General features: G+C 41.8%; 2 protein-coding genes across 9 annotated transcripts in view; one reads left to right on the top strand and one right to left on the bottom strand.

Annotated features, from left to right (window-relative positions):
- Window positions 1-26,540, bottom strand: part of LOC133512064 (lactase/phlorizin hydrolase-like) — a 53,077-nt gene extending 26,537 nt beyond the window's left edge. Inside the window, exons 1-18 of one of the 8 annotated variants that reach the window (XM_061841316.1) lie at window positions 26,165-26,540; window positions 12,039-12,389; window positions 11,621-11,688; window positions 11,395-11,472; window positions 11,229-11,322; window positions 9,212-9,296; window positions 7,891-8,563; window positions 6,707-7,355; window positions 4,417-5,967; window positions 3,798-4,066; window positions 3,435-3,725; window positions 2,985-3,183; window positions 1,792-1,994; window positions 1,450-1,556; window positions 1,250-1,381; window positions 934-1,157; window positions 620-856; window positions 475-546 (exon numbers count right to left, since the gene is read on the bottom strand). In XM_061841316.1, coding sequence (XP_061697300.1) covers window positions 475-546; window positions 620-856; window positions 934-1,157; window positions 1,250-1,381; window positions 1,450-1,556; window positions 1,792-1,994; window positions 2,985-3,183; window positions 3,435-3,725; window positions 3,798-4,066; window positions 4,417-5,967; window positions 6,707-7,355; window positions 7,891-8,563; window positions 9,212-9,296; window positions 11,229-11,322; window positions 11,395-11,472; window positions 11,621-11,688; window positions 12,039-12,389; window positions 26,165-26,405 — 5,524 coding nt within the window. In that variant the 5' untranslated portion in view covers window positions 26,406-26,540. Of the gene's footprint in view, window positions 1-10; window positions 547-619; window positions 857-933; window positions 1,181-1,249; window positions 1,382-1,449; window positions 1,557-1,791; window positions 1,995-2,974; window positions 3,184-3,434; window positions 3,726-3,797; window positions 4,067-4,416; window positions 5,968-6,706; window positions 7,356-7,890; window positions 8,564-9,211; window positions 9,297-11,228; window positions 11,323-11,394; window positions 11,473-11,620; window positions 11,689-12,038; window positions 12,390-12,934; window positions 13,336-26,159 lie in introns of those variants that run through there. The other 7 variants (XM_061841315.1, XM_061841317.1, XM_061841313.1 and 4 more) reach the window with 7 other exon arrangements.
- LOC133512069 (E3 ubiquitin-protein ligase HECW2-like) lies at window positions 14,445-25,404 on the top strand. Its single transcript, XM_061841328.1, has 7 exons — window positions 14,445-14,609; window positions 19,792-20,381; window positions 23,156-23,263; window positions 23,963-24,057; window positions 24,168-24,234; window positions 24,482-24,651; window positions 25,084-25,404. Exons 2-7 carry the CDS (start codon window positions 20,003-20,005, stop codon window positions 25,225-25,227), a joined length of 963 nt encoding a protein of 320 aa, XP_061697312.1. The 5' UTR covers window positions 14,445-14,609; window positions 19,792-20,002; the 3' UTR covers window positions 25,228-25,404.
- Window positions 26,541-27,176: the final 636 nt, after the last annotated feature.

The raw sequence follows: 27,176 nt of genomic DNA, 5'->3' as shown, positions 1-27,176 counted from the left end.
AGGGGGAAAAAGTCATGACTTAGTTTGAAGAGGCTTTTTAAAGAAATTTATGTTCAACCTTAGCTCACGTTGTTTAAATTAACCATGAAGTTTGACAGCACTGTGAGCACAAATACAATCAGGTCTTTATATATGATCCTCTGCCAAGACTTAACTGTAACAGCCTTAAGTTCTTGCTTGTTTTCCTTCAGTTTTGTCTTCAGTGAGTGAAATGCTTTCTCGATTAGTTTCAATTCAGATGATTTGGCTTTTCCATACCTTTCCACTCACTTCCCATTACCAGTCTGTGGCATAGTTGGGGAGTCTAGGCTATGGGTTTCAGACATTTAATTTAACTATTGAGTACTGATTGAATAGTAGCAATTTCCTTAGAATATTTCTTTGTCTTCAAGAAGCAAAACAATGAACAAATGACTCCTAGCGAGGAAACGATAAGAAGAGCAAAGAGTGTGTACAGTCCTTTCTCGGCTTCACCTGAAGAGAGAGTGATACCCAGGAAGTTGACCATGTTAAAGGAGGGAAGAGAGGTGCTGGGCACACTTGTCCCTGTAAAGAAGACGGACAGAAGAAATATGTTGTCTATCCTTTTCCATGCAATTGACTGACTGAATTGACTTACCTTCCACTTCTTGGTTTAGACAGTCATGTGGCCCAGTAGCGGGGTCTGGAAATCCGTTACATGTAATAATGGTGGCGTAGTAGGCAGCGGAGGTCTTGGCCACCCGAGGACGTTTGGGGTCTGTATGATTGACGTGGAAGAGTCCAAACCTTTCAGAAAACCCCGTGGCCCACTCCAGGTTGTCCATCAATGACCAAGCCGTGTAGCCCCTAATATCCACACCATCCAGTATGTAAGCTATGAGGACATCAGAATTGTATGAATTAGTTCTTGCTAAAACCAGCCCTATTTGTTAACAAGTGTATTTAATTCACCTTTCAAAACCTGGTTGATGTATTTCTCATAGTAGTAACTTCTATGGAAATCATTCAAATCCACCGACCCACGCTCCGAGATGCCATTTTCAGTTATGATAATAGGAGGATTTCTATATTCCTCCTTAATGAAGTTTAATATCCTCCGGAATCCGAATGGTGAAACCTTGAGCCAGGATGAACCCGAATCCAGCCACGTGCGATCTGCGATTGTTCCCGCACCTCTGGAAAACTCATTCAAGGTTTTCTCACATTCACAACAACAAAAATTGGGCCGATGATAAAATATAGGAAACCAAAACCTGAATTGATTTACCTATCGGCGTCATAGTGCTGAAGGTTCCCGTAGTCCACAGGGAAGGCCAAGACAGTGGTGTAATGGTTAAATCCAAAGTAATCATAAGTACCTTTGATTCTTTTGACTTCTTCCGCAGTGAATTCAGGCAGCCTGGGAAAAAGAAACTAGAGTAATAAATCCGCCAAATTTATGAATTTCCAAGCAAATAGTTGAGTTACCTGGATTTTGGCAGGCCAGCTTCAAGGCTTCTCTTTTGAATGATTGTTTTCATCATATCACTATAGTCTCCGTTAAATACAGGGTGAGCAAACCACCCAATGTAGAACTGCAAAATCATAAAAGACATTGTCATGAAGCGGGCCACTCAATGGACTGGACAGCAATCAAATGTAGTCCACATAAAGACAAACCTTCACACCTATGGAAAATACAATGTGGGAGGAACCTGGAGTACCAGGAGAAAACCACATGGAATACTGGAGCCAAGATTCACAACCCCAAATTTTTTTGCACAGTTTTGGTCAAATCTCTAATTGACAAAACAAAAACAAGCATGGCACCTGGACCACACGCCTTGCAGCATCGACATCCTCCTGCTTGTAAGGGTTTCTGGGCTCGGACCAATCGGAATTGATGGTGATGGAGATGATTCCGCCCTGCTTGCTGCGGTACTTGTCGTTGTACAGGTGCCAGGTCTCAGCGTGAGCTTTGAGCAAGTTGTGGCCCACAATGTACGGCAAGGTGCCCGGTCGGAAACTAATCCCTGGAAGTTAAACGAAGTAAGGAACTAAGGGCTTGAGACTGATATTAGGATAAAACAACATAATTACTGATACCACTAATAATACTTTTGAGTCATAAAATTCCACAGAACACTTTGATAGGTAATCATGACCAAATACATCTTTGTGACACACATGATCATTCGCCAATGTGTCGAAGGGCCTCAATGCAGCCAGAAGCACTGAATATTAGATTTTATTTGATGTAGATCAGACCACAGGATTTTTTTGTCTACATTTATTCATGCGAACAAACCAATTTTTACCAAAGCTTCTGAGCATAATTCAAGAGAACACCAGCATTTGTATGTACAAACATTAGCACTAGCACTAGCTTGCCAGGCTACATAATGTACTGTTGCCTGTATGAGAAAAAAAGAAGACATTTTAACCTGAACTTGAAAACATTCACACCTGGTGCTGGCATCACTTCTGTTGACAATTTATTCCATTTGTGTGCACCATAATAGCTAAGCTGCTTCACCATGTTTGCCTTGGACTCTGGACTTTGGAGTCTTCATAGTATGTCTCTAACATTATACGGTCAAACTATACAAAAGATAAAGAATTACTATTAATTAATAATTATGAGGTCCTGGGCTCAATCCCGGACCCGCCTGTGGGGAGTTTGCATGTTCTCCCCGTGCCTGCGTGGGTTTTCTCCGGGCACTCCGGTTTCCTCCCACATTCCAAAAACATGCAACATTAATTGGACACTCTAAATTGCCCGTAGGTGTGATTGTGAGTGCGACTGTTGTCTGTCTCTATGTGCCCTGCGATTGGCTGGCAACCAGTTTAGGGTGTACCCTGCCGCCTGCCCGTTGACAGCTGGGATAGGCTCCAGCACGCCCCGCGACACTCGTGAGGATAAGCAGCAAGGAAAATATATGGATAGATAACAATAAAAATGATTTTCACTCTAATTTCGATCAAAGATTGCATCGTGAATGAGATGTCTTACATCTACAAACCTGGAGCAGCAGCTCCATAGCCGTGACCCACATTGGCAATGTTGTACGGCTCATTAATGGTAATCCAGAATTTGACTTTGTGACCAAGGCGGCTAAAAATGAGGTTGGCATAATCCCGGAATTTGAACACAATGGTTTCATTCTCCCAGCCGCCAATGTCCTGTAGAGCTTGAGGAAGGTCCCAGTGGTACAGAGTGATCTAACGGCACAGACAATAAAATATGGTATGTCGACACAATGCTAAAAATATTATTATCAGTATTAGGACCACACTGAAAAAAGACACTAGAATGCTACAAAAATAATATTGTATATACTGGATTGGATAAAATAAAAACTTTAGTCTGATAGAATGTGTTTGTTTTTTTATGATCAATGTAGCCCTAATTCTCCCTCATGACAAAAAAATGAAATGAAAAAACCTTTTGTGTTACTTAGACTTCTACGTACATGAGGTTGGATATTTGCTTTGAGCAGGGCATCCACCAGATGACTGTAGTAACTCAATCCGACTTCATTTACGAAGTTGGTGGTGCCGTCTGGAAGGACCCTCGGCCAGGATACGGAGAAACGGTAATGCGTCACCTTGAGTTGCCTTAACATTGAAACATCCTCGTCTATTTTGTTGTAACTGTCGCAGGCGACGTCCCCGTTGTCATTGTTGAACACTCGGAGAGGTGTGTGGGCGAACTTGTCCCAGATGCTTAGACCTTTTCCATCGGCCCTCCATCCTCCTTCGATCTAGATTCAGTCAATGCAAAAGTTCAGGAAAACACACAAAAGTTGGCTTTGCATCTCGCTTTGCAACATTGCCTGATATGATGCTGTCGCAGTACTCCAGATGAAGTCTTTGGCGAAATTTCCGTAAAGTATTTTTTCGTCCTCTGGTGTGGGAAATCCGTTGTCCTTGATGACTCGATGGTAGAAATGAGCGGAATACTTGGGTGTTCTCGGCCGGGTCGAGTCCTCGAAGTTGACATGGTGCAGCCCGAATCCCACTTTGAACCCGTGGAGCCACTCGAATGAGTCCATGAGAGAGGCAGCCGTGAAGCCTTTCACCTTCACATCATCCAGATTAGAGGCTGTTAACATGGAGGACATAATTTTTGAAAAAGAGATGAGGAAAGAAAGATTCCAGTAAAATATATGACAACTCATCCAAATTCTATCGAAATATGCCATTTTTGCCTGGAAAATGAATCGCTTTTAGTTTTAAAAATTCTCTTAAATCCTGGAAATATACAACTCTTTTTCATGGAAAATATCAAACCTTATTTATTCATTTAGAATCTGGGAAAAGTACACCTTTTTGACTTATAAATAGATGACAAACATTTAAATTCTTACCTTTGCACAATCGAGATCTTAGGCTATAAAGACGTTGAAAATGATTAAAAGCAATACTATGTCAATTAAAAAAAGCTTACGTTACCTTTGAGAGCCTCGTCAATGTAGGTTTTGAAATAAAACACCCTGGCAGAGTCATCCCACTTGGTTTTTGATTCTGTGGCAACCCCACTGTCAGTGATGTAAATGTCCGGGTCTCCATATTCATACTTGACCCAGTTGAGGAGTCTCCTCAAGCCCCAGGCCACAGCTCTCTGATTTTTGATGGCTGTGCTTGGCGAATTGGCGTCTTCTTCTTCCGTCAAGTCGCGGTCGTATTCGTAGGATGGCGGCGTGAGCCGAGCCGTGATATGGCTAACGATCTTTGTGGTGAAGTGGTTTAAGCAGAACACATCAGAAGTCCCACTGATGTACTTCCTTTCCTCCTCGGTGAACACAGGCAGTCTGGACTCAGCCAGACCTTGGAGTTCGCTCTTGTTTCCAACCTGCCACTTCATCGCATCAGGATAGTCGCCGTTTTTGAAAATGGGGTGTGCGAACCAGCCCAAATGGAACTGCATCGCACGGTCGGCAGCTGCCACTTCACGGAGAACGCGGACATCCTTCGGTTCTACCCAGTAAGAATCGAGGGCTAGCGAAATTAGGCCACGTTGGGATTTGCGGTATTTTTCATTGTAGATATGGTAAGCCTTGGCATGGGCTTTTATGAGGTTGTGTGCAACTCTATATGGTGCACTTCCTGGCTTCCTAACATTCGGCGGAATCTGTCCGAGTCCGTATCCTGACCACGCGATGGTGTGCGGCTGATTGAAAGTCATCCAAAACTTTACCCTGTCTCCAAAGGTAGAAAAACAGAAATCGGAAAAATCTGCGAAAATTTCAATCATGTCTGAACTCTCCCAGCCGCCAATGTTTTGCAATTCCTGGGGGAGATCCCAGTAGTACAGCGTTACCATCGGTGTGATGCCATTTAGCAGAATATCGTCAATTATGCTGTTGTAAAAGTCAACACCCTTTAGATTCAGGGAACTTCGGAGACCAGTAGGAAAGATCCTGGACCAGGACAAGGAAAATCGGTACGACTTAACCTGCAAAGCTCGCAGCATGTAGAGGTCCTCCTGGAATCTGTGGTAACTGTCACAGGCCACGTCCCCGTTGGCGTTACCTGGTATACTGCCTGGTTTGTGGGTAAACACATCCCAAATACTTGGTCCCTTGCCATCAGCCTTCCAGGCCCCTTCAGTTTGGTAAGCGGAAGACGATACTCCCCAGGTAAAATTTGATGGGAACGTGCCATAGTGGAAGATTTGCCGGTGGAATTTGGACTGTTGGGAGAATCTCTCCCAAACAACCTTGGACTTGGATGGAACCTCTGAAGGAGTTAACCCTTTTGAGGGAGGCTTAAATTGTGTCTGTGCCACTTTGAAAACGTGCCCACGTCTTATGCCAAATCCATTTTGTGTTATAACCTGTGAATAGAAGTACGCCGACTGTTTAGGGGTCCTGGGTCTGTCCGGGTCCTCAAAGTTGACATGGTGAAGCCCAAATCTTTGGCTGTAGCCTTGTTGCCCCTCAAATCCATCCAATAGTGATTGCACGGTGAACCGTTGCACGTCCACCCCGTCAAGGAGTCTGGCTACAAAACAAAACTTGATTAAAACATCAGAAAGTACATAAATCACTCCATCCATTTTCTAGACCACTTAGGCTCTGCAGAGGAGATGGCGCTTATGCTAATCTTGAAAGTATAACACTTCTTTTACAAAATACACAATATGATCTTCCATTACAATATTATATTATTTTATAGTGAACAAAACGAGCTTTTATCTTGAAAATAGACCTGGAGTGTATGTCTATAATCTAAATAATATAAATAATACAACTGTTATCCCCCCATAAATATCCCACTTCTTGAAAACTTGTTTGAATGTTGAAATTTATCTTTTTGTCAAACAAATAAATATCTTGTACAACTACAAGTTAATAAAATATTATTGTTGTAAGGTTATCACTTTTTATCCCCATAAAATCCATCTTTGTTCTTCTAAAGGTTCTAAAATTTTTTTATTTTTTTTTAAGAAAATCTGACTCTTCTCATTGAATTACAACATTTTTCTTCCAAGAGAAATTAGGAATTTGATATAATATACAACATATTTTTCCTGAAAGCAGGGAACATTTCAATACATTTCAACATTCCCATACTTTGTGGTATGTTTAAAGTTCAAACTATGAAAATAGGCAGTTACAAGCAACTTTAGGGTGGGGATTCAATTACATGCTTTTTTCTATTCATGGCAAGGCTTGATCCCTATCACCTATGAATAAGTAGAGACACATGGATAGAATTAGAAGAAATTCCCGAGACGAACCTTTCAGAGCTTCGTTGATGTACCTCCTTAAGTAGTCTACTCTAGTGGTGTCATTTAAGGGGGTCCCCCCAAAGTCTGTTGGCATGCCGTTTCCTGTTATGTACACAGGCACTTTTTTAATGTTTAAGTACTCCAAAGCGATGTAGTTGAGAAGTCTTCTCAGCCCCCAGGGCGTAGAATAGATCCACTCCGAAGCTGTAGGAGACCAAGATGGGTCTACGTGGGTCTGGAAGTCACCCACGCCTTGTGGACCAACGGTGCAACCACCATCACTGCTGTTAATAAGTCGTGACGTATAATGGTTTAGTCCAAAAAAGTCGGCTGTTCCGTTAATCCGTTGACTTTCTTTGGGAGTGAAACGTGGAAGAATCGCAGGTTTTGAATGAGGGCACAGTTTGTTTTTCTTGTCAATCTGACTCTTCAGAGTTGCCGGGTAGTCTCCGTCCACAAATATAGGGTGAGCAAACCATCCCAGAGTGAATTGTATGGAACGGTATGCTGCCACCACGTCCTCAGGTCTGGATGGGTCTAAGGGCTCGGCCCAGTCGGAGTTTAACGCGATGCCCACCTTTCCACCGTGTTTGGTTCTGTATTTGTCATTGTAAACATGCCAGGCCTCGGCGTGGGACTTAATTATGTTATGAGTCACCTGGAAGAGAAAGGAGTGAAGGTGTTTTTTTTTAATGTTTCTGTCTCCCAAAATACTATTATTGACTGCCTCATACACAGAAACATATTATGTAAAATTGACTTTTTAAATGTTTTAAATGCTTGTCCAAGTCTTCATTAAGATGGTGGCTAAACTCTGGTAACCCGATCACAGGGCAGGATGATGTATATTGTTAAATTACACGGTGCACATGGAGGTTATTTGCAGTCTGTACATGGAGTGGTAGACTTCGGATCTGTAGGGAGACTCATACAAGTCCCCACAAAATATCAAAACACTTGTTGCTCGCCATTAAAAAAAATTTCACTAGAGGAGTTGTAAAAGTTGCTCAATAATCAACACTAAGTAGCCCTCGCTTCCTCACAACACCCGAACTTCATTCTCTGTACTTGACATTAACTCTGAGAATGTGCATCAATTTTTTATTGGTTGTCCATTTTTTACTTTTTGAATGTTACAACCATAGACAGTATTATGATACATTGGAACTGTCTTAAATTGTGAAAACTCTTACCTGGTAGGACGCCACCACATAATCTTGGACTTGAGGGGGGTGATCACCGACCCCGTAGCCGGCGTGGCTAACCACCCAAGGGCTACTGAACGTGTTCCATGTCTTGACCCTATCTCCGAATTTGGAGAAGCAAAAGTCCGCGTAGTCCTTGAAGGCTTCAATAATTGAAGCGTTGGTCCATCCGCCCTGATTCTGGAGTTCTTGGGGCAGGTCCCAGTGGTACAAAGTGATGACTGGTTGTATTCTCGAATTAACGAGAGCATTGATTAGTTCGTCATAATAAAGTACACCTTTATCAGACTGGCTCCTTCGATATCCTGATGGGAAAATACGTGCCCATGAAATGGAAAACTGGTGGGTGTAGACTTGAAGGCCTCGAAGGAGGTAGACATCGTAATCTACCTTGTGATAACTGTCACAAGCTTGATCAGCAGTCTGATTATCATAAACTTTATTTTCATGACCAAAGCGATCCCAAATAGTTTCTCCCTTGCCACCTTCGGCCCAGCCTCCTTCCACTTTGAAGGACTCGCTGGAAGTGGCCCACTGGAAGTCCGAGGGGAAGGGTTTGTTCAGGAAAATGTCACGTTCAGATTCGAGCTGGACACCAAATTTATCCCAGACCGTCTGGTAACTGTTTGTCTTTTCGCTGGAATATTTAAAGACTCCAGAGCTGCAAAAAACACACACAAAAGAATAAAAACAAAACATTTATACTGCAAGCAGGCACTTTTCTTCACGGTCAACCCTCCAAACACAGACATTTTGACACTGTGTTGCTCCAAGATTAAAGGCTTGGCATTTCAGCATCATTTATCTGTCTTGTTAATACACCTGCTTCTGATTGAGTCTCATTTGGGTGAATTTCCAAATGAAGTGGGTTAAAATCTGGAACCTGGAATTTTGCCCGAATTGGTCTTTTTCGAAACACAAATAGCTGACCTCCTGTTCAGTTGGATGCATGGGTCCTCGAGAATTTTTGTGCATCCTATTAAGATAGACATTTCAGAATTCCAGTTCAATTTGGTGAACGGGTCCCTGAGACTTTTTTTTTTTCTGTTCAATTTCAGGTATAGCTCCTTGAGACATGTTGTAACGGACATAACCACCCAACTTTGTGTAACTGGTATCCGTAGTTGATTTTTGTTTCACTTTCCAGCGGGCACCTTTGAATGAATTTTGACCCTTCAAACCCTTCACCAGAATACACACCCTGTCAAATATTTGTGGCTTTTCAGGCATGTTCAGGCCCACGAAAGGCAATTCTATCATTGAAAAATGATAATAACAACCACAGCAACTCGTAAATATAAAGTGTTACCTGGTAGACAGACCCTCCATATCCATCTTGCTCAATATGTCCATCATGTCACATCCTTCTATTTTCATATTGTTGCTGTTGAGCACTGTAAGGAGTTCAAGAGTCATAATTATTGCACTGTAAATGTTTATTGCAGCAATTTAAAATAGATTGGACTTGATGATTTGTCATCTACTGTACATTATGCACTCAGACAGATGTAGCTCAATGAAGGAAAATATTAGAAACGGTTCTTTAGTTCTACAGGTCAGCAAGATGGTATTCTTAGATGTATTTAGAGGTCAAGTGTCATCCTATAAACATTCTAAAATACATATTGAAATGAAAACTACATAACATTATTCACTTCAGTGTCTATACGAAAAAATAATATATGCGGAGAGCGCGTAGTCCATGCGCAAAGTTGCGGAAGTGTCATTCGACATCCAAGTGGTCGCCATATTGGTGGCTGCATCTCCTGTCCGTGACGTCACCCCGGACATTTGCCATTGAAAACACGCTGTGGCCCCTATGTGGGACATGCCCCTTCAGACACGGAAGCTCTTTTTGAAGAAGAGAACAACTTACAATCGGGTGAAATGTCCGGGGCACCATTACCTTATTGTTTTGAGCCATATTCAGATATGCGGATCACTTCTAACTAACAACAGATTTCCCGACAGTATGACAGTATGTAGCATACTCAGCCGCAAGTGATGACAACGCCGTAGCCCGGGTGTGACAAGCCGATCACTGCTTCGGGTGGGGTGGCACCAAGGTGGCTCATCACGCCGCCAAGCCGGGCCACTTTACGGCATTGTCGTCGCTCGCGGCTGAGTGCGGCATTGTCAACGGCATTGTTCATCGCTGCGGCCATCGGCGATGTTGTTCATTGCGGACGGTGGCGGCTATGAACAATGCCGCGGACGGACAAGGCCCATTCAGCCACGTGCAACAACAATGGCGTAAAGCGGCCTGGCTCAGCGCTATGATAAGCCACCTCGGCACCGAAAATGAGCCACCCCGGCTGGAGCTGTGATCAGCGGACGCGGCAGCGACAGACTCCCAGACAGTATGTATGAGCCAGCCCGGCCGGAGCAGTGCTCGTCCGCGAGGCATGACGTAGCAGCCTTCGCCGGTGAGCCGACGCGGCAGCCAACGCGGAAGCCGTCCGACGCACAGATCGACACATTTAGCACCACTGTCATACGTACACAGATCTTTTGTTACGTAATGAGAGATGGATTACGTGGTCCACCCCAAACTATTTTTTTTTTTTTAGTAGCTGTTTACACACCTTCCTGTCATTGGAACCCACGAACCTCTCATCCTTTGCACCCGTGCAATCCATTTTTCACGACGAACGGGTCTCTTGGAAACTTATGAAGGGTAAATCCATCCTCCCGTGTGTTCGAGCAATATCCAGCAATGCAACGAGCTGGCATTTTGGCCAACACAAAGGAACAACAATCTATCTTCCCACAGGTAAAACTAAAAGAAACAAATGAGTCCACTTGATTGCGCACCTGCCTCCAACGTCACTTCCTTCTCCAAAACAAATCCCTCGAGAAGATGTTCATGGTGGGAGTTATAAAAAGCCATATACGTCAAAATTAATGTTTTGTGGTGAAAAAACGGATGGGTCCATACCAGCTGCCATTTTTTCATGAATAACATACTAAAAATCATCCATTTCATGACCCTTGACCTTTAAATGGGACATATAACATAAAAAACTTTTTTTTTGGTCTGGTATACAAAATGTTGGGTCACTGGAGTGCCTGCCCATCCATGAAGTGTGAAATTAAACAACCAAGTCAAACTTTTGTGAGCTGATCGGGTCTTAAAAATTCTGAATTTGGGAGTTGTGACATCATTATATTGGCGAATTGATGTAAATTCCACTCGCTCATGACTTGGCATTTAGACTGGATGAGAGCCATTACTTTTAAGCCAGAGCAGGACTACACACTCCAAAACATAATATTTAGCTTTCTTTAGAACACAATTCATTTATGTACCCTTTAGTTACTTATACCTTTTAAGAAATTATGGCAAGCCTGGAGCCGACTGTCAACACAATCACAGAGCGCCATCTTGTAGATCAGGATAGGCACATCCTTACTGAAAATCTACAACACAACAAATAAGTCTGGTGTGCGAGAGCATCAACATTAAATAAATGCTTTCTACAATGACTACACCTGCAACCAGGTCAGCTCCTCAATCAAATGAAATGTGGAGACGCAGTTGGACTCGAACTGCACTGACAAGAAGTCCATCTATCCGAAACGGGAGATACATAAATTTAGCACACATGTTGTCTGTCAGGCCCCAAGCACACTGCAGCAATCTTATGAGAATGAAAATGATTTTCTATGATGACTACAAAAATAAAAAAAATAAAAATGTGCAGTTGATCGATCTTACTGTGAGTGATTCTTGGATCTGCAAAAGTAGTTCGATGTCACTCGCTCTAAATCCAACAGAAACTTTCCCTGTAAATGTGTGAGTTTAAAGGCAAGAGGTTATATTAAAATTATTAGTTAGGGTTTGAGGTCAGGATTATGTTCAGGATTAATCTTTAGGGTTAGGGCTAGAAGAAGTGGGTTGAGAGAGGGTTAGGTTTATGACTAGGTTTTAGAGTTAGGATTAGGACCTGGGGTAAAGGTTCTCCTTTACCTATATTAAATTTTATGGGATTAGGGTGAGCTATCAACCACGTGGTACATACACCACAGCAAAGATTTGCATCTATTTGTCTACCTGGTTGGACACGTCTAACATAACATTTCGAGCACTAAATCGAACAGGAAGTCAATCATTTTTGTTACGAACTTATTTTCACCTTTGTCTCCAAAGCCGCCATGGTAAAGTTGGTAAATATTCTGGATCAACAGAAGGATAGCTTGCTGATAACCATCATCGTGTGGTGGTCCCTCTCGCCAAACCTCATCCAGATGACTGAGTATCACCCAGGAGCGAGTGAACTCGCCAAACTCTTGCAACGCAAACTCTGCATAGAGTATAAACATCCTTTGCAGCTCTTGGCTTTCCCATCCTCCAAACTTTGATCTCAGAGCTTCCGGCACTGTGGATCCATGAAGGACTACGAGAGGCTGGAGACCCGCATTCAAGATCTGATTCAGGAGAGTATGGTAGCAGCTGAGGACAGTTCGTTGGGGCTGGCTGGGGAGGCCTGGGGATAGGATTCAGATATACAGTAGATTCAGAAAACTGTACAGGGAAGAAGGGACTGTGTCCTGCCACAAAAAGCCAAAATCTGCAAGTATTTGATGCCCCCCCCACCCCATTTCCCAAGGAGGTTTGTGAGTTCCTTCAGATACCTCAAGATATTATGATTTTCATAGTGGAAAGGTAGAGTTAAAGGTCACAGACTAATATACCATTTGGATGGATTTCTTGACTGTTGTCCAAAGAATCAACTCAATTCATCTTTTATGCAAACAATCATGAACCCATGTTATGTAAACCACTGTTTTGAGTAGTTCAATTAGTTAACACAAACAAAGCTCCTTTACATGAGGCTCATCAGTAGCAGTAGTTTAATATATTTGGCTAAATGGTGTGTGTGGAAACTGTCATGAAATTACACATAGGCAATTCCACACCGTGAATAACTTTGTGGGGGTTCACTGTATTTTTCCCGCCCAGCTATTACACAAGATTACTAGATACACAAAAAAAATACTAAGGGGGGAAAATATACCAGGATTATAGTACCTGACGGTAGTAGTTGATGCCAGGACAGTGGGACTTGGAAATGGTTTACACCTCTTTTCCGAAGGTAGTCAAAGTAGCGTGCGGCTCCAGAAGGGATGGGACCACCGCAGTTAAAAACCTTCTCGGCCTGAACTATGCTCTGGTGGTCCGGAAGTGGCCCTGCAAGAAGCATGAAGACCTCCCCACTATTTACCTCATTGCTAAGGCTATCGTACAAATACGTAACGCACAGAGACGCGAGGAACATGTACTTCATGGTGGCTGGAATGGAGTGGATTGAGAGGCAGAGCAAGCTCCCGTAGCCCTCATGTTTTTTTCCTAGTTCCTGGTTCCAAGTGCCATTGATAACACACAAACCTTTCATTGTTTTACTGCAGCTGTGCGATAAACTTCGAAAGACTCTGGACCTGAATGTGACAACGATACGCGTCACTGTCATGTCAGAGTGTTTTGGTGATTCCGTTCTTTTTCATCCATCCATCAATTTTCAGTCACTACAGGAAGGCGGAACCAATTCCCAGCTGACTTTTGTTGAGAGAAGTGGGATACACACTGGACTGGTTGCCAGGCAATCACAAGGACACTTCTAGACAAACAACTCTTCGCATTCACATTCACAACTATGTAGAACGTAGTCTTTGACAATTTGCTCACTGTATCTGTCATATTAGAACGTAATTGGAAAAAAATGATATAGTAAAAACAGCTTTAGAAATGAAAAAATATACATCCACTCATTTTCTTTGCCGCTTATCCTCACGAGGGTCGCGGGGAGTGCTGGAGCCTATCCCAGCTGTCAACGGGCATGAGGCGGGGTACACCCAGAATTGGTTGCCAGCCAATCACAGGGCACATGGAGACAAGCAGCCACACTCAAAATCACACCAATTGGCAATTTAGAGTGTCCAATTAATGTTGCATGTTTTTGGGATGTGGGAGGAAACCAGAGTGCCCGGAGAAAACCCACACAAGCACGGGGAGAACATGCAAACTCTACTCAGGCGGGGCCGGGATCGAACCCGGGTCCTCAGAACTGTGAGGCCAATGCTTTACCCACTGAAGCACAGAAAAAAACATGAATTAACCATTAAAAACAATAGCTATAGACTCGATAAGCAATACATATGATAATACAAAACGACATCTTAATTATATTAGAATAACAAACAAAAATAGCCTGTTGCACGTCATTCAAGTGGCCTGCTAGGGGGCATCATTGTGTTATCAGCGTGCGCCGTCGCGCTCTGCGGCAACCACAATAATTTTTTTTTTTTTTTTTTGCTAGTGGTATACAGGAACCCCTGGAGACGTCATGTGGCTGCCCCCCAACAAGCTGTCATATTTACATGCAGCAATTCACATCTGGGAACGACAGTAAACATGCAGTGGGAGCGAACCACGACGTTTTCCTAAGAATTATTTTATGTTTTTTTATATCTTTTTTTTTTTTTTTTTTTACAACCATCCATCCATCCCAGCTCTACGTGACTCCGCGGCTGGATGTGCGCGTGGGTGTGGGAGGGGCCCACAGCACAGCACCCCGCCCGTCTCGCCTCCTTTGGACTGCGGGGATAACGAGCTGCAAGGAGGGAAGAAGAAGAAGAGCAAGCATGATTTGTGCTCATCCTCTTCCGATGTGTTTTTTTTTTTCTTCCCCTCGCCTCTGCGTCAAAGGGTAAGCGCGATGGCTTCCAGTCGTGCCTTGGATGTATGCATGCATGCTTCTTGCAAGCTGCTGCTCGAGTGTGGAAGCGAAAATGACGTAGGGGATTCCCACAGTAATCCAATAGCCATGCATGCGATGCAGCCATCCATCCATGCACGCATGCAGTGCACTGCGTCCAGGGCACACATGGAAGCAAAACGATTATAGTTGAGGGTTATGAAATTGTTTTGTCGTGTCAGCATACACAACGACTTGGTTCAATGTCTTGCATAAGTAGATCTGGATTCTTTATAAATACTGTCATATGTGTGTAAGGTAAACAAAGATGGCAGAGTAACCAACCTGTGGATGAGCTGTCAGCCCTTCTAAATAGTAATGGACCAGCACGGCCTTTATTGTTAATTTAGAGTGCAAATATTTACGCGGGGATGGTGTCATGAGATAAATATGGCCTTAGCTTATGGGTCTCCGCTACTTACAAGCTTTACGAGTGACAAACTGTCACTTGTGTGATATTCTTGCTTTGTACTACGAGCCAAAATGAAAGTTATGAGCTGGCTTCAGATCGGATTAATGGCATTTCAATTCATGTCAATGGGGAAAATTAATTTGTTGTGCTAGTAAGTGAATTCTTCACAAGAGGGGTAACCGATTCTCTGCACTTATTTGCGGTACTAAACCTTCCCTGTCTCAAGCCCTGTCGTAATAATGGCGCAGCTCATCCAACACCACTTTGTTGAGTTTAATAGCAGCACAGGGAGACAGATACTGTGGCCAGGCAGGTACATTTAAATCACCAGTGGTTTTCACCAGCTCCTTCTGTATTTGAGGGTACCCACTCATATTGATTGTTGCCAAACCAGCCAAGAACATCCTCTTGTGGATCTCATTTTGCCATATTTAAGGGGAATGAGAAAAGCTGTTTTGGTTGGTGGCAATTAAAGTCGACTGTAAATACTCCCGCAATGGTAGAGTCCATGCTGTATCAAATTTGCCAGGTTTGGCTTGTATACAAAATTCACAATCTTGGTGGACAGTTAAGATGACCGCTGACCCACATTACTATTACTATCTTTATTTAATTGCATTCTATATAGGATTTAGTCTGGAAATGTATTGGTCTTTTTTGCTGCTGATGAACTCCTTTGTTGGTCTGGGAGTATGTCATGGGTCATTAAACGTTCTTATTTTTTGGGGGCATTTCCTCTTTAGTGGGTAAAATGCAGGGTCTATTTGATTTACGTCTGGAGATTGACTCGGCCAATCATCTTGGGCTGGATGAACTCCTTTTTTGTATTGCCAATGTGTTTATGTAGGAGTTACACACTTCAACTTCCTCTCTGATGGGTAAAATGCATACTCTTTAGGGTATAAGTCTGGAAATTTTGCTTGGTGCTTCTTGAATCCTTTCTCTTATTCTGGGGGGCTACTCACTTCAGTCTGCACTCTCGCGGGCAAAATGCTCTTTAGCAAAGGAGTCAAACTCGTGTTCCTGATAGCAGATCTGGCCCATCACATCCTTTTATGTGGCCACCTAAATATTGTATAATCATGTCTGTCTCCTTCATGTTTTTTGCTCAAATATATACCAAAACTGCATACTGTCTTCACTTTTAAATAATTCACTGCCAGGTATTTTAAAGGCAGTTCCCCTTATTGCTAGCCATTTTAGTGGATTTTGAAGATGAAAAGATTTTGTAGAAAAAAAAGAAACATGGCAAAAGGCCTGAACAAAATTCGGAAAAAAAATTACCAAATTATTTTGTTCTACTAATCGAACCAAATAAAGTGAATTCACTCCAAGAATTCAGTTTTTACAATGCAGTAAGCATTTATAGTTGAGTTTGTAGAAGTAAGGATTAATAATGATTATAATGTCATATAAATGTCAAATTTGTACAATTTAGAGTTAGTAGAAATATTGTAGGTAAGGCTGTAATGTTGCAAGGTAAAATTATTAGTCAGTAGTACTTACAGTTAACTAGACAAAAGACCGAATTCAAAAGAAAAACTTGAAACATTTAATTTAATTGCCCAACTTTAAATTTTGTTGTCTTGAAATCTTATATTCACCCAACTTTTTGTTAATTTATTTTACAGTGCAGGTCTGGCTTTAAAGGAGGTGTCTTTGATAGGGAGGCTTTTTTTTTTTTTTGGGGGGGGGGGGGGGCAAATGCTTAGATAAGCATGAAACAAGTGTCCAATAGCAACCTCAAAATCCATTGGATTTTTCATTAATTTGCATTGTTGGTAAAGTTGAACGTAAAAAGTCATGAAGATAAAACATTGGCGCACACCCCAAAGTAGAGTGGGTGGTGCTTGCTGTATTATGCAAATAACTAAAAGCAAGCTACCTCGCTACCCATCCAAGCATTAAGGTTTCAAGCCGGTGTTCGTGTGCTGAAATTATGTTTTCCAGGGTCAGTATTCCAAATTAGCGTGTAGAGCGGTTTTCAAAGTGGTGTTTCAAGTTAGTGTCAAGGTCTCAAAGTAGGATTTGATGCCAGGGTTACTTTCAAATTCAGGTTTCTAACCCTTCATTTCCCTCAAGTCACGAGTGGACTTTTTTGGGCCAATTTTAATATTCTTTCTATATGTGATTCTCTCTACGTGTCTCCTACAAAAAAAAAAAAAAAAAAGCATAGATCCCTTTCCACTCAGCCAAATGAGTGAAAAGTGAATCGTGATATTGCGTTGTTGTTGTAAGTCATCTCGACTTTTGCTGAGAGACCTTCTGGCTCACGTCTCTCAGATTCTGCACTGGAGAAAATTTTCATCTGCAAATGTTGTCTTCTTCAACTCCTTCCTTCCAAATGGGCTCTTTTTTACAAAACCAACCTTTCGGTGGATTCAATGACGTTTGGTAGAGCCGTGTGTGTGTTTGTGTGCGTGCTTCTAAAGGTGGCCAATCTGCCATGCAATAAGAGCTGTGGTCACCCCAACCACACACAACAGATGGCCAGCACAGTGGTCCAATTAATTAACATTTGAATCATCTACAACACATTTAGGGGTTAGGTTTTCAAAGTAGGGTTAAAAAGGCTCAGTTCGGTTTTGAAAAAGTGTTATGGTTTCAAATGAGGGTGTGAGACAAAGGTTTAGGGGCTTCGAATTGGAGTTTTATACAGGGTTATGGTTTCAAGTCTGGGTGACTGTTTTGAAATGTAGGTTTCATCTTAAGGTTGCAAGATAGTGTTACAAACAATTATAGTTAGCATTATAGTTGAAAGTTTGTGTTTGAAGACCAGATTAAAGTTTCAGACAAGGGTTAGTGTTAAAGTATGGTTACAAACGAGGTTGGAAGTAAGTAGGGTTTTAACCCAAACGTATGGTTTTAAAGTATGATTTCAAGTCAGGGTTAAGGTTTCAAAGTGGGGTTACAAGCCAATGTTACAGTTTCCAGCAAGGTGATAAGAGGATCAAAGTAGGGTTTGAAATGAAAATTATGGTGCAAAAGTAGTATTTCATGCCAGGGTTTGGCTTTTATGAAACATTTTGAGGTCTCTTCAAGAAAAAGAGCAGTGACATTAACTATTCTACTGTAGTTGCAGAAAATGCAGCTAAACGTTGCTCTTTACTTGCTTGACATTGCTACGAATGTGTACATTAGCAGTACATCGGCCTAAGCTTGTTATTTGTGAATTCATTTCATAAACTTTTGACTGTGGCTAGTGTTTTAAATGGTGACTTCCTGGTCATGTTTTATGTACCTTCCAGCTTTTGGTGATTTACCAGATGCATAAGTAACGATGACATAGTCTGTTGAAAAGAGCCTAATTGCTCGTACATTAAAATCATATAGCCAAGAAAAGTAACTATAGGAGATGTGCAGGTTGGTAAGTGCACTACGTTGACCTATAAAAACGAAAAATGTGTAGTGCAAAACAAGGGATTGTAAATATGTACTGTATATGTTTCAACGTACATTACCTAAGACTGATTGTTCCGGTGAGTTTCAAAAGCACTACTGCAGAATAATCTCACAAAGCAGGCAGTAAAGACAATTGAAACATGGTAAATGTAAATACGTTTTCACTTGTATGGTGCTTTCATACCTTCAAGGTACTCCAAGCACTTTAATACTATCTCCTCATTCACCAACTGATGACAAGGCAACAGGAGAAATTTGGGGTTCAGTATCTTACTCAAGGACAGTTCGATATGGTCCCAAGGTCTGAGGATCGAACCCACAACCTTCAAGTTGGGAGACCACCACTCTGACATCTGAGCTGTGCTGGCCCAAATCTTATTTAGAGGCAGTCTAGCGTTTTGCTTTGATTGTGCTGCACAAATAGTATTTGACCTTACGTGGTCACAATGATGACGCCGTTTCCAGGTGTCGGCTTAAAGCGGAGTCTCATGATTACAATGTAGTTATTTTTAGATTGTTGTAACAATCAGCACCTCCTGTCATTTGCCCAGAATCAATCTCTAATTCCATGTTAGGTGCAAAGCGATGGAATGGAGATTAAATGTGGAAATCGTTCGGATTGAGAATGTTTGTGAGAGTGAATCTTTGTCTCTGTTGTTACCCTTTTATATATACATATTCTTTTTCTTTTTTTTAAATGTATTTATTTTTGGGTGTGTGTGTGTGTTGAAGACATACCGTTGTGATATTTTCTGATGTTCTTCTGTGATGAAATAAAGTTTTAAAATTTTCCTCTTTTTACTTCTGAGGTGGAGAATTACAGTTACAATGTTTTCTTCCATTATTTATGTGATGGACAGTTAAAAAAATATTCACATTTTATCAAACATTATTAAATTTGGTGGGTTTTTTTTTCTCCAGATTTACATCTGTGATGATGGTCAGTTAGGACATTTTCTCATTTTACTTAGATGATGATTGACAAATGTGATTTTTTTGTGCTTGTTTTATTTCAGTGAAGGACAGTTATGACGTTTTTTTGCTTTTTTATTCTCTTTTGTTGAACATGCAAGGCTTTTTAAACATTTTATTGTTTCAGTTCTGTAAAGATTGCCATGTAAGAAATGTTCTTGTTTTTTTTCTTCTTTCATTTGATTTAAAGCCATGTTTTTACAGTGCCAAATCTTTAAATTTCTGAAGGTAAATGCTTTACTTTGTTATATGGAAAGTTGGAAACCTGCCTAACATACAGTCAAGGTAGTTGGTCTAATAGTTCATGATTTTCTTGTTTAATGAATTATCTTGCCTTCATGTCTCCAGGTACTGACTAAGATTTCAGGACACAGAACTCCTTATGTCAAACTGGGACTCAAAGAAACAAGAATCCACAATCTGACACAACCCGCACAAAACCTGCTGAATTCTATTGAAAAACGTAGCAATTAGTCGTGAGTCAACGATATGCGTCCTCACTTCAGAGACAAGCACCTTCCTCTCTAGACGGGATTATCGATCAAAATCAAGACATAACATGCGCCCATCCCTTGCCACCGCTGTCCTCCCAGCCAGGACCCGCGCCCAAAATGCGCCCAATTTGGCCGTGGGGAGCCGGGAGCACCTCTCGGCCCCCCGCAGGCGTAGCCCCAATCTGCGGCACACCCTCAGCCCGGAAAACCTCCGAAGCCTGGCTGAGAGAGGGGGGGTATCGGTGGATGCCGTGTCCATGGTGGGCGGTCCTGTTGGGCTGCTCCGTGCCAACAGCGACACAGACCTGGTGAGCTCACAGACCAGGTCTTCGCTGACCGCGTCCACCCTGGACTTCACGCTGAACAGGGGCCAGACCCTCGTCATATCCTGGGACATCAAGGAGGAAGTGGACGCCACTGACTGGATCGGACTGTACCATATCGGTAAGAGGATGATTTTAGAACACAAATTATTGTTTTAAGAAAGGGCATATTATTTAAAAGTGGCTTTTTAATGCCTTGCTTATAAATACTCTCAATGGACAATATGGAGAGTTGTGGGTGAGCTAGATTCTATCTCAGTCAACCTTTGGCAAGAGAAGTTGGGTACACCGTTGTCACGGTCAGGCTGTGTGGGTTCGCCGGCTGATTTGGGGCCTTTGGTAGGATCAAGGCACCCCCTGCCTTGGTTGGCCCTGCGTTTGGTGCCCTTTTCTGGTCCCTGGGGAATGGTTGGTTATGGTGGTAGTGGTGTGTGTGTGTAGCATGTAAACATTCACCCAGAACGCTGATTTCTTAATTAGCGAATAAAGCGATTGGAAGGTGGCTGTCGGTTCTACAATACCATTAGAGTGCAAAAAAAAAAATGCCCAATTCCAATTTTGCCACCTGATTTTCATTTTCTTTAGTAAAAAAAAAGTTGTTTGTTGTTACTGTTTCTCAATCGGTATCCATTAGTTAAGTGCGTTGAGAACGACATGCTTGTTTACGTTTAGGTACGTACTGTGCTGTGTTGGCATGTCAAGTCTCCACTAAGTTGCTGATTTAATGTGGCTTCAACTTCACATATATTTAAGTTCATGTTGATGACATCATTCTGTAGCTTCCGTGGCGTACATAAGCATGTAATGGCTACAGCTAAGCTAATGTCTTTTTTTGTACTGTTTTGCAAATGATACAGTTGCTGAAAGTAACTAGTTACTTGTTTCCACCTTAGTTTCTTTTGAAATTAAGTAATCAGTCAACTAAGTTGAGTTGCTTTTTAGCCCAAGTAATAAGTAAAGTAACTCAGTTACTTTTTCAAGGTAGCTGTGGCAACACTGTTCGCATCTCATTTATGGTCCCCTGGGGGACTGGGACAAGACTACACAACAGGGCAAGAACGTTAGGATGAAAAGTGGACTGTAATTCTTAATACTTAGTCTTAGTTGTTGATCTGTGTTTTTTAAGGTAAAACATCTGTGAAGATTTTTAAATCATGAAAAAAATGCATGTTTCCTTTAAATACAATTGGTCTTTGGCCCTGTAAGTCTGTTTGTTGGTTCCTTTATCCATAAATCAAGGATTACACAAGGTTACACCCAAGGATGAAAGGTATTCCGTTGTCACCCAGATGAATGGCTGATATTTATTCACGCTTTGAAGACTTTGGGGATAAAATATTAGAGATTTCCAAGGCTTGGCAAGAGGAACTGTGTTTGTCTCCGGGCATTCTTGCTTTGAAAGGGACATCGATCTTTATGCCAGATCCTCAAGCGCCACATTTATGGAAATGGTTGCTGAAGCTGAGTGGCGCCTTTTAACATTATTAACTGTCATGTCTGTGTTAAAAGAAATTATTTACGGTATAGTAAAGGAACAAGTCAAATAGAACAGAATACAAATGTAACGATTGTGTGATGGTGGATTGATTTATGCAGATTTTTTTTCGTGACTATGTGTTTAAAAATAAACTGGAGAATAATTTAAAAATAGAAAAAAAAAAAACAAGAATCTTGGTACCTAAGATGAGATAAAAAATAGAAATAAATACTTGAATATAGGGGGGAATAATAAGGGAAACAAACTACAAAAGAGGTAGGAAAAAAGCTAAACTACAAAATATGTGCGCATTTTCTGAAACAAATGCTCTGTAACTCTTAAATTTCTATTCTGAATGACAGAGTGGCATCATTTTGTCTTATGTGTGACTGAGACATTTTCCATCTTAATTATTCTCAAGTAGTCCTGGTGAGAACACTGAAATACACAAGTTGACAAGCAGGAGGAGTCTAGAGGTGAAAAAAAGATTTGGTGTGGGATGCAAACTGAGCTAGCATGTTGCTATAGAGAATTCTGCTTACAGGGAGGAACAAGTGAGTGCTGAATAAGGCTTTCAGGATCTCAAGATGTCTGACAAGGCTGAAAAGTAATACTCTCGTAATAGTGTCCAACAGGTACATTTATCAAGACACTACACTCCCCTCCAAAAATATTGTGTTGCTGGATCAGATACACAACTTGGAAGACAGTTTCAGATTTTTAGCCGATGAAAGCAATGTTTCTACTCATGGTGTAACCATCACGAAAATCCAGGAACTCTCTACGGATCAAATCGAGAAATTCTGTAGTCACTGGGTTTAATATGGTCGAAAGAGATGAAGGAAAACATCAGGTGCCGCTCAGGTCACTTGATATTGATCGTATGGCTTCAGGACTTCATTACCTACGCCAAGGTCTTAACACCCTACTGTCTATCGTGACTAAGCAGACATTCAATCATGCCCCCCATCAACCCGTCAACCACATGGGGATTATTTCATCATTGATCTGAGTATTAATCATGTCAGCAAGTTCAGCTGTTGTTATGATTTAAGTATGTAACATTCAAACAAACATACATACGTTAATACACAATAAGATAAAACATCCAAATACAAATACAATGAATATTAAATGGAAAAAAAATTAAATAATTGGAAAAAATGTTAGCCGAAAAACATGAAGATAATTATACTGTAATGGTATGACTAGGGTCACCAGGCCTATTTTAGGGTGTGTTGGACTTGGACCACTAAGCTGTGTGGCTGTGTGAGTGCCATCAGTAGCTGGAGTCATCGTCGCTGCATGCGAATGTTTTCATTTGTATTTGTGTTTGATTGTTTTACTATTCTTGGAATGTTAATATGCCAGAGTCCAGTTTGTCTCAGGCTGTGCTCTATTCTCCTACGATCCTCCAGATGAGATCAGCCCGTCAAACGTTTGGGACTGCAAGAACCGAGGCGTGAATGGCACCCAGAAAGGTCAAATTGTTTGGAGGCTGGAGGCTGGGCCTTACTTCATGGAACGTGAGTAGTTGATGTCAGACCTGATCAGTGTTGTTCATTTTTTACAGTGCTTGGAATTGCCTTTTTGGGGGTCCGCAACATGCCTCAAAGTCAGTAATTTCGGCAAGTGTGTATCCTGGTGAAAATATATATAACCAAACAAAAATTCCCTGAACTCCCTTAGTAGTACGTGAAAAGCTTGAATAAATTAGCCCGTGACACCACAGTCATTATTGGCATCAAAGTTTCTGTAAATGTCGATCATAACAGGGTGCATGAAACATTCCCAAGGATCATGGCTAAAACTGAACAGGAAGTCTGGCATTTTGGAATAAATCAGCCATTTTATGTGAATTCCAGGACCCATACATTGTTAGAAAAATGTGGTGGTGGTGGTGGTGGGGGGGGGGGTTGACATCACTCCCGTATGCCAGTTTCACCAGTTGACATGAAATGTGGTACACATGTTCATCAAAAGAAGGTGCAACTAAAAAAGAAAAAAAAAAAAAGTCTCAACAACCCAAACCGAGAATTTGACTATTTTGTTTTTAAAGTAGCCATTTCGGTCAAGTTCCAGGGCTGAAATTTTATAAAACTCCCACTACGGGATTTGCTCGAATGACCGACTATCATAAAGAGAAAATAGTTAAAGTAGGGTGTGGAGAGGATCCATTAGTCGTTGCTTACAGCATCAATTCTATTTGCTACCCCTTCGCACAGCGGAGACCAAGATTTGTTTCAAGTACTACCATGGAGTGAGTGGAGCCCTAAGAGCAACGACACCCTGCATCACTGTGAAGAATACAGCTGTACTGGTGTGTGACGTTTGCAGAAAACCCTCTCCCGTCCCATTTTCAAGGGCTCCAAAGTTTTTAGCCAAATTGCTAATATCAATCATAATTTTTGATAATCTTGACTTTTGTAGGTTGAAGGCCTTGCGGAACAGGTGGGCATTGAACATCCTCGGAAACTGATAAGCTTCACTTTGACTGGTGGGTTGACATGTTTCTCTTTGTTTGAGTACCATCTATCCCCAAAAAGTTACAAATGTCAAAATACCACTATAAATACCCCCAAAAATCTAATTAAATTTGAAATTGTTTATCAAAATGATCTAACACATTATCTGGGATAATATAAAACGATGTGAGAGTTTGGGTTAGGGACTGGCATCTTAGACAATTTCTGAGCATGGTACAGAAATTTTTCAAAGTTGTTTAACTTCATTTGTGTTCACAGATCTCCGTGCTACTGGCCTAAAGAAAGGTATGTTCTTCCATCCGGATCCGTACCTCAAGATGTCCATCCACCCTGGGAAGAGAAGTGTCTTCCCTGTCTTCAGCCACCATGGACAAGAACGTCGCTCGGCCATCATTGCCAATACCGTCAATCCGGTTTGGCATGGAGAGGTCCCTACGATAGATATCCTAAAATTCAAAATTTAACCAAAGTCCTAACCAAAATTAACCAAGTCTAAGTCTAAGCCTTCCGTTTATTACAAAATGTAAAAATATACTGTAATGATAACTCAAAACCCCAACTTAACCAATATCCCTACTTCCTAACCCAAACCCACCTCTTAACCATAAACCCCTAATCCTTCCCCACAAGATTCTCCCTAAATCCAAGTCCCTAATTCTTCAATTCAGTCAATCACATTACCAACCAACCGGTTAACCTAACCCCCTAACTTTACTTTTGAACATTAAGCTTTGAGGTAAATTTTTCAAAATACCATAACCCCCTATATCCACACCCTCCAATCCTCACCTCCTATCCCTAAACCAAACTCTAACCCCAATTTTAGTCCTAAATCTAGCTCTGTGGGTCTCCCTCTCCAGAAATACACATTTGTAGCACTGATGACGGACATCCTGTACATCGAGGTGAAGGACAAGTTTGCCAAAAGTAGACCCATCATCAAGCGCTTTCTTGGGCAGTTGACCATCCCCGTGCAGCGGCTTATTGAGAAAATACCTGGGTAAATAACCACCCTATATGTGATTTTGATTGAAAACTAAGTATTAGTAACATAAATATAAAGATAAATCATGTGTGTTTTGGTGTCACAGAGTCCAGCCCATAACTTTTCCCCTGTGCCGACGCCTACCCACAGAGCACGTCAGCGGACAGTTACAGTTCAAAGTGGAACTCACCTTAACTGGACCTGATGGTAAGGGTTTGATGATTACATTTAAAAAAAAAAAAAAAAAAAAAAATCAACTGGATGCCCCCCTAACCCACCCACATTTGTCTAATATTCATAGTCTCAATCCTTAAATAATACTACATGGTCTGATTGTAGCAGTTTTTCTTCAGGAAAAAAAAAGCACCGGAAGTGCAGGACACAGGTCTGTATGTCGTAGCTTTGCAACCTATAAAAGTATCATGAGAGTAATGATAATGTGCCACCTATTTTCAGTAGTAGTATATTCACAAATTACTTATTCATGTTCTTTTCTGTGGAACCTATCCCCAGTTGTTTGTGGAAAAATTGACCTATTCATGGTTTGTGTGCTCTAAGACATCCTAAGATCCCACAAGAGGCCACTAAAGTCCTTGCTAAATAGGATTTGGGGTCATGGAAGTATGTCAACATGATCACTCGATTAAAAGGCTGAAATCTTTGTATGTCAGGGAGGAACTAAAGTAAATTCATCCTAGCTTACTAATGGAAGTGACAGAAAGTTTTTGCTGCATGCGTAAGTACACGTGCTTTTCAAGATGCATTTTTTTTTTCGACGAGCTAATTTCTAAGCCATTTATGTTTAAAGGTAGTATATTAAAGTGGTTTGTGGTTATAGTTTGTGGTTTAATCTATTAATAGACTGTACAATACAATTCAATTCAGGTGGATTTTTCAGCAAATAGCTCAGGATCGGATCCGCTAATATAAATGGTAATCTAAGAAGCTTACTTAACATTTTACTTCTGCCCAGGTGCGTCTCCAGACTCCATCATTAGCCTTTCCACGTTCAATGGAGCTCCAGGGACGCCTTCGGACGACGAAGACCTTCCTCATCACCTTCCAGGAATTGTTTCCGCAGGGCCCTCCCCCACTGGATCGCAGAGTTCTCAAGGCATATGGGAAGGCGGGGCAGCGGCCTACCCAGAAAAGGAACTGATACTTATTGGAACTGGGGCACGGTTTTTGGAGGGCCATGAGTTGCTCCAGAGGTCCCTCAGTGAGGGCCTTGATGCCATCGAAGCTCCCAAGGGTCCCGGGGAAAGACCTTTGGGTGCAGCCTCGCCGAAACTGCGCTCCAGCTTCCCCACACACACGAGGCTCAGCGCCATGTTGCACATCGACTCTGACGAGGATGAGGAGAGGACCGGGTTTGGAGAAATTCCCCCAATGCCGCCTTCTCCACTACTACTTAACGGGGAACCTCCAGACGTTATGGGTCCAGATGAAGACGAGCAGTCTCCTGGGCTGGAACTGGTTCCAGAGCAGCATGGGGACAAAGAACCAGAGGGTATTTGTGCTGAAGAGAGAGCCCAGGTTTTCCCTGAAGTGGAAACTGGTCAGGAACAGGATGACATTCCAGAGCCTGAGGTCTTCTCCGAGGCAGAGGAAGCACTGTTCACAGAGGCAGTTTCCCACAATATTTTGCCACAGGGTGAGGAGGCCCCCGAGGTGGTAAGAGGACCATCCGAGGAGCCTTCTTCAGTGGTGGACACCTCTTCCATGGCCACAGCCCTGCAGACAGCAATGTCATCATCAGATAGTTGTCCAATCACGTTGACCACGGCCGTGGTGAGTTCATACTGTAGTTGTTTCAAATTTTTCCCTTTTTAACACATGCACTATTTAGTAGTTCCACTTAGTAGACTCTACATTGTGTTCTCTTCAGTAGTGGGGTGTAAAAAAAAAAAAAAAAAAACTTTGTGTTATCTGTACGATAATATAGTATTTATTTTTGACAACTTTTTA

The sequence above is a fragment of the Syngnathoides biaculeatus genome, chromosome 14 (assembly GCF_019802595.1).
Source record: "Syngnathoides biaculeatus isolate LvHL_M chromosome 14, ASM1980259v1, whole genome shotgun sequence".
Lineage (NCBI taxonomy): Eukaryota > Metazoa > Chordata > Actinopteri > Syngnathiformes > Syngnathidae > Syngnathoides > Syngnathoides biaculeatus.
The sequence above is the reverse complement of the archived record's forward strand: the minus strand, read 5'-3'. Positions and strand labels throughout refer to the sequence as shown.

Bases quoted from the DNA above. Each gene is read 5' to 3' on its own strand.
- LOC133512069 (XM_061841328.1), top strand. From the start codon at position 20,003: ATGCGCCCATCCCTTGCCACCGCTGTCCTCCCAGCCAGGACCCGCGCC. The intron at 23,264-23,962 runs GTGAGTAGTTGA...CCCTTCGCACAG, and splicing joins TGGGCCTTACTTCATGGAAC to CGGAGACCAAGATTTGTTTC. The intron at 24,652-25,083 runs GTCCCTACGATA...CTCCCTCTCCAG, and splicing joins ATCCGGTTTGGCATGGAGAG to AAATACACATTTGTAGCACT.